Source organism: Antechinus flavipes, chromosome 3, assembly GCF_016432865.1.
Source record: "Antechinus flavipes isolate AdamAnt ecotype Samford, QLD, Australia chromosome 3, AdamAnt_v2, whole genome shotgun sequence".
Taxonomy (NCBI): domain Eukaryota; kingdom Metazoa; phylum Chordata; class Mammalia; order Dasyuromorphia; family Dasyuridae; genus Antechinus; species Antechinus flavipes.
The window spans coordinates 482,670,249-482,688,641 of NC_067400.1; the positions used below are offsets into that span (position 1 = coordinate 482,670,249).

The 18,393-nt window shown below is 31.5% G+C and overlaps 1 protein-coding gene across 1 annotated transcript in view; it reads right to left on the reverse strand.

The window, feature by feature from the left end:
* Positions 1–4,742: 4,742 nt before the first annotated feature.
* Positions 4,743–18,393, reverse strand: part of CHORDC1 (cysteine and histidine rich domain containing 1) — a 32,102-nt gene continuing 18,451 nt past the window's right edge. The window contains exons 3-11 of the mRNA XM_051986786.1: positions 15,590–15,646; positions 14,823–14,983; positions 14,436–14,539; positions 13,697–13,755; positions 12,384–12,454; positions 11,591–11,696; positions 9,868–9,987; positions 9,278–9,340; positions 4,743–9,079 (exon numbers count right to left, since the gene is read on the reverse strand). Coding sequence (XP_051842746.1) covers positions 8,933–9,079; positions 9,278–9,340; positions 9,868–9,987; positions 11,591–11,696; positions 12,384–12,454; positions 13,697–13,755; positions 14,436–14,539; positions 14,823–14,983; positions 15,590–15,646 — 888 coding nt within the window. The 3' untranslated portion in view covers positions 4,743–8,932. The remainder of the gene's footprint in view (positions 9,080–9,277; positions 9,341–9,867; positions 9,988–11,590; positions 11,697–12,383; positions 12,455–13,696; positions 13,756–14,435; positions 14,540–14,822; positions 14,984–15,589; positions 15,647–18,393) is intronic.

Consider the following 18,393-nt stretch of genomic DNA (forward strand, 5'->3'; position numbering starts at 1 on the left):
AGTGTAGTCAAGCAGAGGTCTGGGTAATCACTTCAGGGGCCAGTTGCTTTAGAATAGGCCACTAGCACCATCTTCTGACTGGAGTTAAATAACAAAACAGCAATTTTGAGACAAATAGAGCAACAGCCCCCAAAGGTATATTTGCATTGAGCAGAGGAACATAACATTGGCCAGGAGCCTACCATAGTTGCAGTGGAACAGAGGCCTATAAAGGAAAGAGGGGACATTTCCCCTTGTGGGGCATCACTCATTGAGGTGTATAGTAAGCAATGCAAAGTGTAAATGTATAGGTTTTTGGGAAGGAGTGGCCCACTGAAAGGCAGCTCAGCTTGATTATGAATTCTTCAGTCATATTTGTGGAGTTTTTTAAAAAAGTAAATAAAAACCCTTTTATTTGAAGCTTTAATGAATGATACCAAATATTCATAAGTGGAAGTGTTTGCTTTATCCTTGAGGAGTATTAGATACTAAAGTTTTTGGGGTACATTTAGATGTAGCAGTGAACCAGAAAAATCAGATATCTCCATGCAGCTGGCTTTCATGAAGGATGGAGACTTTAATACGAGGGATATGTAATACCCTCATATTGGTCTTTTTTTTTGCATATTGGTCTTTTTTTTTTTTTTTTAATAATTTTTGACAGAACCCATGCCAGGGTAATTTTTTACATTATCCCTTGCACTCACTTCTGTTCCGATTTTTCCCTTCCCTCCCTCCACCCCCTCCCCCAGATGGCAAGCAGTCCTATACATGTTAAATAGGTTACAGTATATCTTAGATACAATATATATGTGCAGAACTGAACAGTTCTCTTGTTGCACAGGGAGAATTGGATTCAGAAGGTATAAATCACCCAAGAAGAAAAACAAAAATGCAAGCAGTTTATATTCATTTCCCAGTGTTCTTTCTTTGGGTGTAGCTGCTTCTGTCCATCCTTGATCAATTGAAACTGAATTAGATCTCTTTATCGAAGAGATCCACTTCCATCAGAATACATCCTCAAACAGTATCATTGTTGAGGTATATAATGATCTCCTGGTTCTGCTCATTTCACTTAGCATCAGTTCATGTAAGTCTCGCCAGTCCTCTCTGTATTCCTCCTGCTGATCATTTCTTACAGAACAATAATATTCCATAGCGTTCATATACCACAATTTACTCAACCATTCTCCAATTGATGGGCATCCATTCATTTTTCAGCTTCTAGCCACTACAAAATGCCACAAACATTTTGGCACATACCGGTCCCTTTCCCTTCTTTAGTATCTCTTTGGGGTATAAGCCCAGTAGAAACACTGCTGGATCAAAGGGTATGCACAGTTTGATAACTTTTTGAGCACAGTTCCAAATTGCTCTCCAGAATGGCTGGATGTGTTCACAATTCCACCAACAATGTATCAGTGCCCCTATTTTCCCACATCCCCTCCAACATTCTGCATTATCGTTTCCTGTCTTTCTAGTCAATCTGACAGGTGTGTAGTGGTATCTTAGAGTTGTCTTAATTAGCATTTCTCTGATTAATAATGATTTGGAGCATATTTTCATATGGCTATAAATAATTTTAATTTCTTTGAGTGAGAATTGTCTGTTCATATCCTTTGACCATTGATCCATTGGAGAATGGCTTGATTTCTTATAGAGTCAATTCTCTATATATTTTGGAAATGAGGCCTTTATCAGAACCTTTGACTGTAAAAATGGTTTCCCAGTTTATTGTTTCCCTTCTAATCTTGTCTGCATTTGTTTTGTTTGTACAAAAACTTTTCAATTTGATATAATCAAAATTTTCTATTTTGTGGTCAATAATGATCTCTAGTTCTGCTTTGGTCATAAATTCCTCCCTCTTCCACAGGTCTGAGAGGTAAGCTATCCTATGCTTTCAATTTATAACCTCATTCTTTATGCCTAGGTCCTGAACCCATTTTGAACTTATATTGGTGTACGGTGTTAAGTGTGGGTCAATGCCTAGTTTCGGGCATATTGGTCTTAAAGGGAAACGCATCTCTCCATTATTATGGTTCCCTGGGTCTATGCTCAGTCATTTACATTCTACTAAGGTACTTGCTAAAGATGATAAAAGCATGGAGCAGTGATAGTATGGATCCTGGGGCCTCTGACATGAAATTTCTTGGCTATTATTTTGGGAAGGAGTTTGATTTTGACACAGTATTGCCAACTAACACTTTCTAGTGATCCCACCTAGGAGCAAAGGGGCCCAGGAGAAGGGTGTTCTGTGTTGCTGATCTCAGACCTTCCAACTTTTTTTTTGAGTGAATGAGATCCTTCTGCACAAGGGATAGTTGCTTGGATTCTGAGATGGACATCACTGTTTTTTCTAGACCCCAGTTGGACAGATGACAATCTTTATCTTAAAAATCATGAACTTCAGGCAATATTTTCCGTGTAAGCTTTAAACTTATTTTTTGGGAGATCATAGCTTGTTTTATTTATGCTATAAAATTAAGTGTTAAATTACTTCTATTCTTAGGGCAGAAAAGTTAGGCCATAATGAGGATGAAAATTATCAAATAAGAATTGAAAGAGTTCAAAAGAGTTTACTCAGAAGGCTTAAGCTTATGCTTCTATTCATCTAATCAAAAATAGTAAATTTGTACAGTGTTTTACTATGTGTGCCAGGTACTTTATAATTTCATTTTATCTTCACAATGTCTCTGGAAGTAGGTGCTGTTATTATCCCCATTTTACAGGTGGGGAAACAAACAGATGACTTGACCAGGGCCAAACAACTGGTATCTTGAGGCTAGATTTGAACTCAAGTCTTCCTGATTCCAAGTCTGGTGCTCTACCCATTATGCCAATTTAGCTGCCACACGAATAAAGGCAAATTGTGGAGCTGGTTTAATTTTTTTACTTCAAAAAGTCTCATAAGAAGTGAAAAATCTAAAATAAATGTTTATCAACAAGGTTAGGAGATAAGATGCCTTCACAAAAGGGCAAAACTTCTGAGTAGAAAGCATTAGTTTTGACCATCATTCAGTAAAAAGGGACTGTATGTGACTAAAGAAGTGAGGGTAGGGATGGGAGCAGGAGGAGAATAATATAGCTGGCTACATTGCAAGTGGCTTCTATGCTCAAAGAAAGGAAGCCAAGAAATATTTTTGTAGTTAGCCTTTTCCTTGTTAAGGTTTACCCATGGCTGGAATTTTTAGGAGTATGCTGGAGCTAGTTAGAACCAGCTCAAGAGAACCAATTGTTAAATTTTCAACAAAATTGATGAAAAAATGTTAACTATGCAATTTAAGTGGAAAAGTATCCTAGGTACATTTGTTCCCATCAAGCTCTTTGTTAAATATTTGCCAATATACCCTTGCTTAAGCTATTCTGGCTTGGAGCTATGTATCAAAAACTATGTATAAAGATATGAAAGAAAGTTTTGCTACATACTACTAAAAATGAATGTAGAAAGACAAAAAGAAAAAAAATGAGAAAGAATGGACATGAGGTTAATTACCAAGTAGACAGACAAAAAGGAAACTGAACAAGTATCATAAAAGACTACAGCACAATGAATATTATACTTTAAAGCAAAGTGTAACAAAAGTATCCCATGAAAAGGGGTGGGGATTGGGAGAAAGAAAGTATTCTGGGGCTTTGACAAAAATCATAAAAGCTACAGCAAAAATTGACCAAAAAAAGAAAATCTCAGGATGATTCAAAAAAAAAAAAGATATTATACTCAAATAAGAATGAAGTGAAATAAGTGAATAAGGGATTTTACAGAGTAGATAATTTAGAATATATAAAAAAAAAAAATTTCCAAAATATCTACACAATGAGTCTAATAAGGAGAGATGTATGCTTATGTATTTCTACTTGAAGATGCACATGTGTAAAGATTCACTTAAACTAAGTAATGAAAATAAACATATGTTTGCTCCACTTTAAATACATCCTCCTTGGGACAGTTAAGAAAGTTCTCCCTTACACCAAACTATCATGTCTTCCTCTAGTTCTATATCCTGCTTTCTGGAACCACAAGTAACATTCTACTTCAGTGTGGATCTTTCAAATATGTGAGATAACTATCACCCATCCATAGAGCTCTCCAGAGTAAAAAGCTGCAGTTTTCTCACTAACCTAATAGTCTTATGTAATTGTATATTGACTAGTGTTTGCCAATTGGCAAGTTAAATTCAAATTTTATTCAGTGCAGTACGTTATTGTGGTGATGGACAAGATCAATCTATCAAAGGTTGACAGAAACTTTAGAGTTGGAAGGGGCCTAAGTAGCCACTGTAAAGGAATAACCTCATCAACCTGACTGAAAGACTTCCATAGGAACAAGTCCACAAGGGACTCATTAGTGCATGAGGCAACCTTTTTCCCTCTTACTGTGTGGCCGTAAACCTTTCTCCATTTGGCTTTTCCTATTTCATTAGGCCAAATTCTTTTTGGTGGTTGTGGACCTGAAATGATTCTATCTGGGCCCAATTCTCATGTACCATATTCTCCAAGAGGGTCATAGAGGATAAAGGATAAGGATGGTGTCTATGATTTCTCCATCTACTCAATATCCAAAGATCTGAACCTTTCACTTTCAGAGCTCCTAGAGTACTGAAATGTTTTGACTTGTCCAGGGTTATACAGCTAGCTTGGTTCAGAAGTGACTTAAACCCAGATTCTTCCTGGACTGAATTTGGCTCTCTGCCAAGTTATGCTGCCTCTTCAAGAGTCAGACTATTAAAATCATTCTATTGTAATGACTAGAGAAATACCATAAATCAGGAGCACAATTTTTTATTATATTGCTTCAACACAGACAATAAAGGTGGTGGTTGTTGAAAGTGAAAACCTAAAAACATTAACAAATAACTTAATTCTTTAGAAAAATATTTCATGATCTCCCCTCATGCAGAGAATTAGACAAACATACATAAGTAAAAAAAAAAAAAAAAAAAAAGACCAGCATTGAAAAGGCTTTTGTTGTAGATGATGACATAATGATCACACAAAAGTGTTCCAGACACTCACAAATATTAATCGTAAAAAGCAGAAGCTGTTTTACTCAAAATTATCTTTGGATAGGGAATAGAGGGAAGGCATTATATTTAACTATGATAGCATTTATTATTCTAGGCCACGGATATGGTAATTGCCAATACTGTGCTAACTGACATAATTTTTGTAATAAAACCAAGAAATTGCTGAAATGGTGACTTGGTAACGTAAGTGCCCTAAATCCAAAGGTAAAACTTAAAAGATTTTTAAATCACAAACTGTGGAAAATAAGTGACTGACTCTTACTACAATAAAAGAAAATTACTTGTATTCAAATGATACCAGACCACAGAAAACATTTATTTCAGGAGAAAAAAAAATGAGCCTGAATACTGATTTCCCTTAAGGAAATCTCTGAAACCAAATAAGTTTATAGCCAAAAAAGGGAATTAAAATCTCAGACACAATATATAAATACTGAAATAGTATTACAGTTCTATGTATGCCTCTATAAAAATGTAACAAATTTGAACAGACTAGATAAACAGGTCTTTCAATAGTAACAAGATAGGATTGACAAAATTACATGACTTAATGGCCATTTATAGGTTGATTTTGGTTTACATTTTTTACAAATATTTACAAATTCATTACAGAAAAAGGAACCATCCTGATAAAATTGCCTTTAACTAAACTTACACAAGATAATTCTCCATTTGAAAGCTTTATCAATGATGTGGTGACAAAAGGAAATCAAATTTTTTAGGAAGGACTTAACTCTTTTTAACAAGTGAAGAACATAAAGTTTAAAAATGTTTCATCTTTCATCATAAAATAGTGAGTTTGGCTAATGATTCTAGATAAAGCTACAAATCTGGCTTAAGTTAAATGTATTCTTTGTTTTGTTTGAACCTGTTATTGTGACCAATACAGTACAAAATAGGTAGTATAAGATAAACTTCAGAAGTTTAATTTTAGTCAGAAGTTAGTAAAGTTTTCTTATTTCCTTTTGGAATAGGATGGATGGCAGAGCAGGGAGATGGAAAACCAAAAAAAAAAAACAAAAAAAAACAAAAAACAAACAAACATCAGAAAAATGGTTGGGGTCACCAAGATTATTTGCTTACACAAATTTACCTAGTGTAATTTCTTATATATTTTCTTTATTTTTCAAATCATAGCAACATTTTGTTTTTTATGTCCAGGATCAATAGCAAGAAACAAATTGTAAAATACACAAATGTTTAACTATAATTTGGTTAGAATGATTTCCTTAAATCACCCAACATCTTATGAATTTCAACTACTGCCTTTAGCAGGGCCCTTTGTGCAAATTTATGAATTAATATCCATCAAAATGCATTTTCTAGGGATAACAGCATCAGTAAAGCCAGATTTTAACAAAATACTAACTTGAAAAATTAATTTGCAGTATATTTGTATCATACTAATTTCTTGATTACTGATGGTCTCAACTCTATACAAGGTGGAGAAGGACTTCAAAATTGTAAATTAGCACAGAATCCTAACCACAAAGAAATTAAGGTATGGAAAATTAAAAAAAATATATATATATTAAAATTACAAAACAATCCAATAAGCCATATGCTTGATGTTACTATTGTCATCTGTGATGATACAACTCTAGGAAAATGTTTATAGCTTGGCAAATTTTTAAAAATCTATATTTTATCAATTTAAATTACATTCTAAACATATTCTAAACATGTATATGCATTCATCACATGTTACCAAAGCCTAGTGCATATAATCTCAAGCTGCCTTATTTACTGAAATATTAGCATTGTACATGATAAAGGAAAAAGTATAGCACAGGCATGCCCTACCTAATATTGTTGACTTTTGCTTTGAAAACATGATATGTTAATGAAATGACTTTACAGGGATTAGTTAGTTCCACAGAAACAGTGATTGATGAGGCAATTAGGGCTCAAACTTTAAATTATGATGGCTTTGACTTCAAAAACGTCACTCAAGGCCCTGTTATCCTGGGATATGCTTATAAAGATCACTTTCAGACATGTTAAATCCTCATCTATTTGCTAACTATTCATTTTTCGAAATTGTACTATGATAAAAGATATTAGCAACAAAAAAATCTAAAGATTTATGATAATGATACAATTGTAGCATTTTTACCTGTTAATATTTAACCCCAAATTTTCAAGTCTACTTTGCAAGATTATTAAAAAATAAAAATCTCCTCAAATATGCTTGTATAACATGATGGAAAATGTTATAATGGATGCCTTAATTAGCATTTAAAATCTCATTAAATAAACACATACTAATTCACACTGCTTAACTCTTAATGAAGTGTAAGCAAAAGATCCCCAAACATAATTTATCAAAATAGTAAAAAAAAAATAAAATAAAATAAAGAAAATAGAAACTATATTTTATCAGTTGCCTAAAGTGGTTTTTGCCAAATTAAAATAATCTGCCTAAAAGTTTAGATTATTATTTAGGTGAAATCCATTTTCACTTTGTATTGAACTAATGCTATTTTCAGTGTTTTAATGAGTGGGGCCATACTTATTTTTTTTTTTTTTTTGCTGAGGCAATTGGGGTTAAGTGACTTGCCCAGAGTCACATAGCTAGTGGAGCCATACTTTTAAAACAGAATTTCAAAGATGAAAGGGACTGGTTATAACTAACCCAACCAAATATTTCATATGTAAAAATAAATTCCCCTTTTAACATCTCTGACAGTAATTTACTGTGAACATATACAACTGTCAGAAAAATCATTACATCTCACAAGACAGTCAATTTCATTTCTGAATAAACTCTATCAGTATATATATATATTTTTAATTCTAAGCAGATCTACTTTGTAACATGTACCTAGTTCCAAGTTCAGCCCTCTGGAGTCACAGAGAAAAGACACAAACTGCTGCCTTCTTCTAGATAATAGTCCTTCAAATATCTGAAAGCAGCTATCATGTTCCCTTTAAGTCCGCTCTAAAAATTCCCAAATCTTTCAAAATAGTTTCCAATATAATTCACCAATCTGTGGTGAACTCATATGATGTAAATAAGTTAATAGTGTAGCTATAACACACACACAAATTAAGAGAACTGAGATCTTTAAATAATCACACAAGAAAGTCATTTAACATAATTTTTATATAAAATAATAAATCAGGACCAAATTGATACTTTCAGAGTCTGTATATTAACCCTTTCCCCTCCACTCCCAATGAATCTTAGCAGTAACAATCAGGCTGCTTGTTAAGAAATGGAATTAGTACATGGAAGCTAGCTGCAGTTATTATTATTATTTTTTTCTTGACAAATTAAGGCTCTCCTTTCATTACTATTATCACTTCTAAGGATATCCTCCTTAAAACAAACAAACAAAAAAAACTGTCCACCCTATTTAAATGGCCTAATTTACTTACACCATGTAATATGTGACTCAGGTAACTTAAAAAAGGAAAAAAAAATTTTTTTCTTCTGTGTAGCCCTTCCCCCCACCTAAAACTACGATGCCAAACACCTAAAAGAATTGAACAAAACTCTCATATCCCATAGTACTATAGTGATGTGGAATATAGAGAAAATGAGATGAGTAAACATGGGAAATGCCCCTTTCCCGTTTCTCCCATTAACATGACTATGATACTGAGGAGTACTGAATGATGTTAAAGGGACAAGGCTTTCTTTTTCTGACTCAGGAATTCAATTCTATTAAGTTCAATATTTAGATAGAAAGAACATTCCCCATTTAGTCCAAAGGAATCTGGGAAAATAAGAAAAGATTTTGGTTTCTAGGAATCTATTTTCACTAGGTCTGGAATGCCATATTAATAACATGTATGTATACACACACATATATGTGTCTATATGATTACAATAGCAAGTCACCACTTCACCACACAGTATAAGGAATCTCAAAACAAGTAATAGCTAATGTCCCATCCCTCCTCCCTCCCCCCCAACTTTGCTCTCAATCTGCTATATCTTCTTTTTTTTCATCTTGTATTTTAGGTGAAGGTAGTTCAAGCCTTGCCCATTGCATAGGCTCAGCTTTTCTCATTGTGATCTCAATTTTTGTGGCTGTCATATTTACAAAACTCCTCTTCACATCAATGACCTGAAACAAATAAAAAAGTAGTAAAATGAAATAGTTTTTGAGATTAAAAAATAAGTCAGGGAAAAGATTTTATTTCCAATTTATGATGACAATTCAAACTTCTTAGGCTATGTCATATTGCTACTCAAGTAATTCTTTTACTTCAGAATTGTAAATCTTAAACTGGCTAAAAAAAAAATCTGAAAAATGAATACTTACTCCCCATAATTTGACATTTTGATGAAATTCCTTCTCTCCTTCAAATACAATGTGGATATTTAACTGAAATAAAGTAAGAAAATATCAAACAATAATTTCTACTATCAAAGAAAACAAAAATATTTAAACTTATGAAATAATCTGTGATTTGCTGAAACAAAACTAAAGCCATTCAGAATGCTATTAAGCAAATCTATTTTAGGAAAAAAATAATGAAAAATTTCTAGTTTTAAAAAATTATTAGAAAACACAAGAACATTTTAAGTGAATTACTGAATATTAAACAAGCATCATTGTACTTGATGAAGATTATTTACAAATAAGGTAGTTAGATCATGATTATTTCAGAAATTTTTTTTTAGCAGATTCCAATGTACAACTGAGTCTGTAAAAATTTTTAAGTAATTTTTCAAATATATCACATCAAAGACTTAAATAAAAAAGATTTAAGATAAAAATCTTGTTTACTTACATTGCTGAAGATTTTATTTATTAAAATTTATTCCTCTTTTTAGATTTAAAAAAACACTAAGTACAAAAACAGTAAGAGCAAAATGTAATAATTTCCCAAAACATATTGCTATACTCACCACTGTACTATTTGCTTTTACATGACTAAGCTCTGGAAGTGAATTTTTAGCATATACTGAAATAGTAACTTGACCTCCTGTCTGATGCCAGTCATGCCTACATGGAACAACTTTTTTCCCCTGTAGTAAGATAGACATAAAAAAAAAAAAAAAAAAAAAAAAAAAGAAAGAAAGAAAAAAAGAAACTCTTAGATTTTTAAACTTCTAGAAGGCAAGATTCTAGTTTGCGTGTTTCTTTTTCATAGAATACTTTGACAGTACCACATGCAACTACCAACTGAATGGATTATGATGATGATGGTGAGTGCAATAGAATAGGACAAAGGATTTTCTCACAGTATGAAAAAAAACTTAAGTAAACAATACAAAAAGGAAAATATAGACCATTTTATGCAAAAATGAGAATAAGATGAGAATTTTTTGCAATCTTGTCAACAAGTAAAAATGCTACAATATCTTTTTATTACTTTAAGGATTCAAAATTTCCCATCAGTGTAAATTCTCCTCAATCAACAAAAGCCCTACCTTACTAGATGTTTTTTATGAGCTGCCGTGGCTTCCCAAAATTCAGCACCATGGTCAACCTGGTGATGGTCCATCTTAACTAGATTAATCCTAACACAACAAATTCGGTCACCATGCCCACACTCAAAAATCTTTTCAATTTAGTTGAATTTGGAAGGGCTAATATTCTTTCTACTGTTAACAGTTTTCAAGAGTCCAGGATTTCTTACTACCTTCATATAATAGCTGTTATTTCCACAGTGCTTTTAAGTTTCACAAAGCATCTTACAAAACACATTACATAAGGTATCTGAAAAAATTTTATTAAATATCTTTATATGCTAACATTTCAGAAAATCCATGAAAAAAAGAGAAAGGAAAATGAATTTCTAAAGATAATTTATAAGTACAAGAAGAAAAATTATTAAATTTTTAAATAAAATCAGAGACAGCTGGGGATACAATGAACAGGGCAGTAGGCCTGGAATTAGGAAAACCTGGGTTCAGATTTGGCCTCAGGCATTTACTAGGCTCTGTGATCTTGGGCAAATCATTTAATCTCTGCTTTGCCTCAATTCTCTTAATTGTAAAATGGAGATAAAATAGAATCTACCTCTCAAGAGTTATTGTGAAGAAAACATGAGATGATATTTTTAAAAGTACTTAGCAGAGTGCCTAGCACATAATAGATGCTAGATAAATGTTTATTCCCTCAATCCCTCCCCTTTTTTAGATAAAATACATTAACTTTGGCTAAGTTTCCAGAAAGATTTTCAAGGTGTATTTTAAAGTTCTTTCCAGGAAAACATTTTGATGTAAGCTTTCAAATTATTTATGTAGCATTTGACAAATTCTATCCTAATGAAATCAATTCCCATTTGCCTTGGGAATATAATTTGTATATTTTAAGAAATTACTGAATAAATTAGATGAAAATGTAACATTACTTGCTTAATTTTTATTTTAGCTTTTGGAAAATAAAACATTCAGTTTTGTCACAAAGGACTTTTCAGAAGAAAATATTAGATGAGCTATCCTTTTGAGATGTAGATGGAAGTTCCATTCCTGACCAAGGCCTGAACACTGGAGAAAAGAAATCAAGCAAAGATATATCTACTATAAACTTCAATAATACATGTGTTGTAACTATTAGTCATACCAGGCTATTTCACTTAAAACCACTCTATTCTTGAAAGACATGAAATCAACATCTACTTACAGCATCTTTTTTTGTCCACAAATGCTTCCCTGTTGTACATCCTTCTTGGGCCAAAAATGTATTAAAATCGGAAGTTTTTCTTCTGCAACAGCTCCAATATTTCATCCTTTGAATGATCAAAATCTCAAATTTACATATACAGTATTACAACCAAATATCATTTAGACTTAACTATTTTCTCAAAGATTTAATGAAAGGTTAGCAAGAATAAGGTAATGATAATCACATGTCAGTGTATCATACATTTCAAAAGATATTTATCTTAAATTTATCTGTCTTTAAATCACCATTTAAAAATATTATTTATATTGGGGATATAGTTTTGTATATATGAAATCCATATATATGTATCCCCAATATAAATAACTACTATCTAAACAACACTACAATATAAACAACATTATCCAAAAATTGTCTCTAAAAATACACAAAGATCTTACTGCAAGCAATGAGAAAATTCTATCCGGATTCTGTACTAATTTCTTTTGAAAACTGTTAAGCAGGGGCATTACAATAGTTCCTCTTGGATTTTTTTCCTTCATATCGCAAAGTCAAATACTGACTACTTAAACAATGCCTACTAATACTATAATAAGGAATTATCAAAAACCAGCTAAATCTTACATTACTAAAGTGAGCAAAGTACTAGCAGCAAGCAGATAATGAAGAAAAAATAGAATGAAAATGACAGTACACTTGTAGAAATTTTTGAAGAATAAAAGACAACAGATAATTTTTAAGATGGTACTTCATTTGTACAGGAAATACAGTGCTTAAGTTTTGTCATACTTACCCTTCATGGAAAATAGGGACTCCAGAATGAAAAATACAAACTTCTTCTATACTCTGTGGACCTTGGTATGTCTTTGGAGATGGTGAAGGACAAAAAAAAGGAGTTCAAAGTGACAATACTAGATAAATATAACATTTTAAAGTATGAAAAATATAAAAACCTATTATTAGGAATAGAAGATACTCAAAATTGAACACCACAAATATTTAAAATTGTTAAACATTTATTTTTTAATTCTAAGAAATCGGGACTAAACTTTCGTAATTTAAAAAATTACAGAATGTTCTGGATACATTCATAAAATTAGGAAACATGACTAAGTTAACATTTTCTTCAGTCTATGTTACTTATATCTCCAAATAACCCAGAAGTCCTAAAATGATTGCCTATTTCTACTACTGTAAACCTTAAAATTATTATGGAAATGTAAGGTAATCTTTGCTGTCTCAGGATCACACAAGTCTGAAGGAAGTAACATATTTAGATTGCAATTCTGGGCTTTAGGTAGAACCATGATTAATGTGAGGGAATATGGGCAAGGTTATGTGAGGGTTCAAGGAGAAAGAAGGAATAAACTTTTTCAAGGTCTGGGAATAACTTAGGAAATTGAGTAAGGCAAATTAATAAAACACACAAAACAAAAGATGCTTTCAGTACATGTCTAGTGTATTCACAATGTGAGAAAAAAGTTATGCCTTTTCATAGTTAAAAAACATTCTTGAAATTAATATTTATCTTCAATTATAAATATAATTTTAAATATTTTAAAATATAATTTTCTGTAATTCTCTATGCAAGATAAATTTGTAGAGTCTGTTTATTATATATAGAATATACAAAACTGCTATCAACAAGTTGATAAAATATTTTTTGAATCTGAATGAAGGTGTTTAAGTCTGAATGTCTCAGAGGGCAGGAAGTGTTTAAATGAGACTTATGACAGGCATGTGAACAATCCTTAAATCTACAGCTACAAGGGTTAACTGTCTTCTTTTAAAACCACATCACATCTATGTCTTATTTGCCAGATTGACATACAGACAAATCTGTTTAATTTTTCAAGGCTAGTCCTGCAAAATTATGGCTCATTAAATGTGGATCTGACCAGTAATCTAGCTTTCCTAGCTTTCCAAATCCAGAACAAGTTCCTTTGCCAACTTTCTGAACACGTGAGAAAAAGGTCTGATGAAGATAATATATTAACTTTGGAAATTACAATGAACAAATCAACAACAAAAACAATTCACCTCTACAAATGTGTAATTTTAAATCCTTGTGACTTCCATTCTAAATTTTACAAAAAAGTAATTTACCTTTACACAGCCACCGTTTTTACATGAAGTCCCAATCTTGATTTCATCACTGTCCTCGTCTGAAATATGAAGGGGTCTTTATAAGTATACTAAAGAAAAAGCATTTTAATCCACTAACATTTTTCCCTTTCAGCCCCATCTTAGAAAATGTCTATCTTCATCAAGGTTCAATCATATTAGATTTTTTCCTAAATTTATGTTAAAAATTAAAAATCTATGTATCATAGCATTAAACTTCTAGTTATTAGGTGGCCAAAACTTAACTCAAAATTGGACTGTTTTAAATAAAAAGTTTTACCAACAAATTTTAAAAGGCATATTTGTTACTGTGGAAATATACAGTGTTATACTCAATTCTAGCCTAAAAGGGAAATTAAAGAGAGAAAATACATTTAGTACATTACAAGGATGAAAGAATAATAATACTTAGCAAAATAACTGATTTTAAAAGGGATTTAAAAACTATATTAGCCACTAATAACTCATAAGAAAAAGAAAAATACATTTTTTCAATAATGGTTCTAGAATTTCACATCCTTTACACAATATTTAGTAATATAGAATCGTTATTAATAGATTGTACTTTTTCATTAAATTTTCAACTGTTTGAATGAACTGCCTCAGCCATTATGTCCTGTTTCTCTAGTAACTTTCATAGTTTACATGCAGTAAACTTTTACTAGCTTCCTTCTCTTCTAGAACCCCATTAATTTACAGAGCAAGATGATAAAATTCTTACCCTTTTTATCTACTTCATTCTCAGATGACAGTTTAAGTTTATCCAGTGCTTGTTTTAGTGAAGCAGCTATTTTCAACTCCAAGTTTGTCATTGGTTCATCTGGGCTAGAGAATTTTTGAACACTATTGTTATCAAATTTTAAAATTTATTTATTTGTAGCCCAAATGAATATACTTAAATCCAAGAGACATATGCATGATTCAACAAAGGCAAGTATTCATTCAAAAAACTGTTACAACCTATTAAAAATTTAGAGAAAACTTTCTATGTCCATAAACATCTTTTCAATATTATTACACAATAATCTAAGGAAATAAAACAGAATACTAGGAGTAAATGCTATTATTTAAGCATGTCAAAAACCACACAACTGTTTAAGGAGTATACCTTGGCCTTTTAATTGCTTCTACTGGTTTAGGAGCTTGGATGATGTGTTCTTGAAATTTAGGTTTCAATTCAGACAACTCTTTCTTCTCAGAGGTAGTCTTGACTTCGGGTTTGACAGGCTCAGGGGGTTTCTCATCATTGTGCTTACCCTTTGTGCAGCCCTTTTAATAAAAATGCTTATTTTAGTATTATAGTGCTATATTCAATCAAAATCTATTACATGTACCCCCCAAAGTATCAGTTTTTATGAGTTCTTAAATTCTTTAAGTCATATCCTTTATTCTATAAAAACGACTTACTTTGAATTCTATTTTACAAAGATATACTTCACTACTGATAGTTAAAGTGTATGTTCTGATTTGAAGAGATAAAGAGCAATGAAGAATTCACAGTGATAGAAACAAACAGGGATTTTAAAAATCATATGTTTTCTCCAAAACTAACATTCTGGAAAAATTTTTCTTTAGAATTACAATAGAGAACAAGTTTGAATTAATAACTGATAAATTTTAATAATCTGTAGCTTCCAACTGGCACTTAACAAAGGAAGAGAAGGCCAAGGTCCCTTTTTATAAGCTGGTATCAAGAAGAGTTTGAGATGGGACTGTTAGTGTGAATAGTAAATATTCAAACCTAAATTCTCCAATATAGAGGTTTCTTCCTATATCATAAGTTTTATTAAATAATCTTATAGTAACACAGAGGAAAATTAGGATCTATTATCAATTTATATGAAATAAACATTACAATAAATATGAATTACTTACTACAATGCTCAGAAAGTCAGAAAAATCTGTTGTTCTTCTCTTACAGCAAGACCAACCCTATGAAATGTAGAAGAAAAAAATTTGAATGGCAGTTTTTATGAGAACCACATTCCAAATGCTATCCAATAAAAAAAAAAGTTAATTTTTATTGGAATATCTCTATCTTTGAAGCTATGTGTACTTACGTAATACTTAGCTCAATGTATGAAAAACCTAAATTGTGTACCAAATTCTTTCCATATTCAATTAATCCTGGTTATAACTATTATGAATCAATTCTTTAAAAATTACTTTTAAGTAAAAAAAGCTTTCTAAACTACTTATTTCAAATACATCAAAAATATATTGTAATACATGCAATCTAGAAATAGTTCAAAATGACAATTAAACAAAATTTCAAGAGTAATGGTAAAAAAAAAATTAGGTTCAATATAATTTTTTGTTCTATCTCCACAAGACATTATAATAACTAGTTTACAATCAATTAATAATTAATTTCTTTCTTAAATTATTCCTAATATCCAAAATTACGAATTTAAGGGGATGGCATTGTAAAATCAAATATCAATGCAATAAAAGAAGTCTACTCAAATTATCTACTGAAAAAATTTCAAATTACAAGGTTTTGTTATTTAAAATTATCTTGAACACTTGAACAGAATGATTACAACATTTTAACAAAAACAATTTATGATCAATATGACTGAAGAATATTCACAACTTCTAGAATACTAACAGATGGCAAAGAATTGATGGATTAGGGCAGTGATTCTCAAAGTATGGTCTAGAGAATCCTGGGGATCTCTGAAATTCTTTTAGAGGGTCTACAAATTCAAAAATAGTTTTTATTTCCAATATGGTAAATGTCTATAAATATAATCCAGATAAACAAAACCACTTTGGAGAGATCCTCAATAATTTTTAATAGGATAAATATGAAAACAAAAGTTTGAGAACCACTGGAGTAGAGGTTCAGAATGAAACATATTGCAGAAATGGTCAAATGTAAGGATACTTGACTATATTTGTTACAATTCCCCCTAAAAGAGTATCAAATGACTTATTTTAAAAAATGCACAGAATTAAGACTTGAAACACGGAAGAGTAAAAAAACAAGCCAAGGTACTTTTGGAATTAATGTGATATATTTGAAATAAACTTTAAGAAAAACTTGTACATAGTGAACAGTCATGACTTCTTTCATATGGAGTCCTTTTTCTTTGTATTTTATGTAGAAAACGCTCGTTTCTGTGAGGTCCATGAAAAAAAGTATTTTAATAAAATTTAAAATGTTATTAAAACGATTATTTTATGTATGTGTGTATCTGTACGTACATATGTATATACACACACACACAGATGAAAAATTATTATACCACAGCAACCAAAACAGAGATGTACTTAAATTACCAGAAATTCAGGATTATATACATATATGAGATACCATTGTTCTTATATATTTGAAATAAGTTCATCCAATATTTAGATAAGAAATTTAGAGTTAAAAGAGAGTACTCAATGTGACTGCATGTTAGTAAAATCTTGAAAGGTAATACAGGCTACATTAAAAAAGGCACAGCATCTGGTAATAAGGAGGTGAAAGTCTTCCCTCTGCCCTGGAGGGCACTGCTAGGCTGACACTATTAAGAACAAACAGGAGGACAAACTGAATAGTAAAGTCTCTTTAGTTTATGCCATAAGAGAATCACATGAGGAAACCAAGAATAGAAGACAAGACTCAGGAGACACACTATTCTGTACCTCTCCTCAAGTAACTAATAGCTGTCAGGTGGAAGAGAAATCAAACCTGATTTACTTAGCCCCAAGAAAAACTAGAATACTGGAGTAGCTGTTACCAAAAGGCATACTGGATTTGATATAAGCAATTATTATTTAATTTAATAAGTATTTCCTGGTTATCAGAGCTTTCTGAAGACTATAACAGGGTACTTTGGGAGGCAGTGAGTGTACTCACTCTCATTAGAGGTTTTCAACTCAAGTCTACAAGACAACTTGATCAAGTATTGCGAAGAGGAAATTATTTTTCAGTTTTAAGTTGTACTAAATGCACTAAATGGCTGAAGACATTTAATTTTGAAACAGTGACCCACTCTTAACACTTTCATCTCACTGACACAGAAACTGAAGGCCAGAAAGGGGAAGCAAGTTGCTCAAGGTCACACAAATAAAGGACTTAAATTTAGTTTTTGTTTTACTGCAATACCCAATCTTTCATTGTTTTGCATCTAGTCCAGCCTATACAAGACTTCTCTAAATAAATAAAAATCCAGTATGTACTTAAATCTCTCTCCCAATAAAAGGAAATTCAAGATCTGTCCAAAGATGTGTGTTTTTCTCCCTTTTAGGGGGAAAGGGGAGAAGGGAAGAGGGGAAATTGTGCCCTGCAGAACATCAGGGAGGATTCAAAATATGTAAAAATTGCCAGTTTAAGAAAGTATATATCATAATAGAAGATATTATATTCATGAGTGTCCCATCTTCTCTTTGCTTCCTTGAAGGTTATTCTTTTGTTCTCTGCTGTGTACTTTTTATTCTTTTTTTTCCCCTTTCACCATCCCCTCCCCCATTTTCCAACAGGGTACAGTTACACAGAGATTATCTATATATTTATTCTTCCACATATACATATAATTACATACACACATATACATCTACTCAGACATGTTTACATACGCATTTATCCATAGGTAAACATGCATCTAAAATAGTATTAAGATGACTGACATAGAATGTAGATTTTTCTCAACTGAATCTTTAAGTTTGACTTTATCTAAAATCAATAA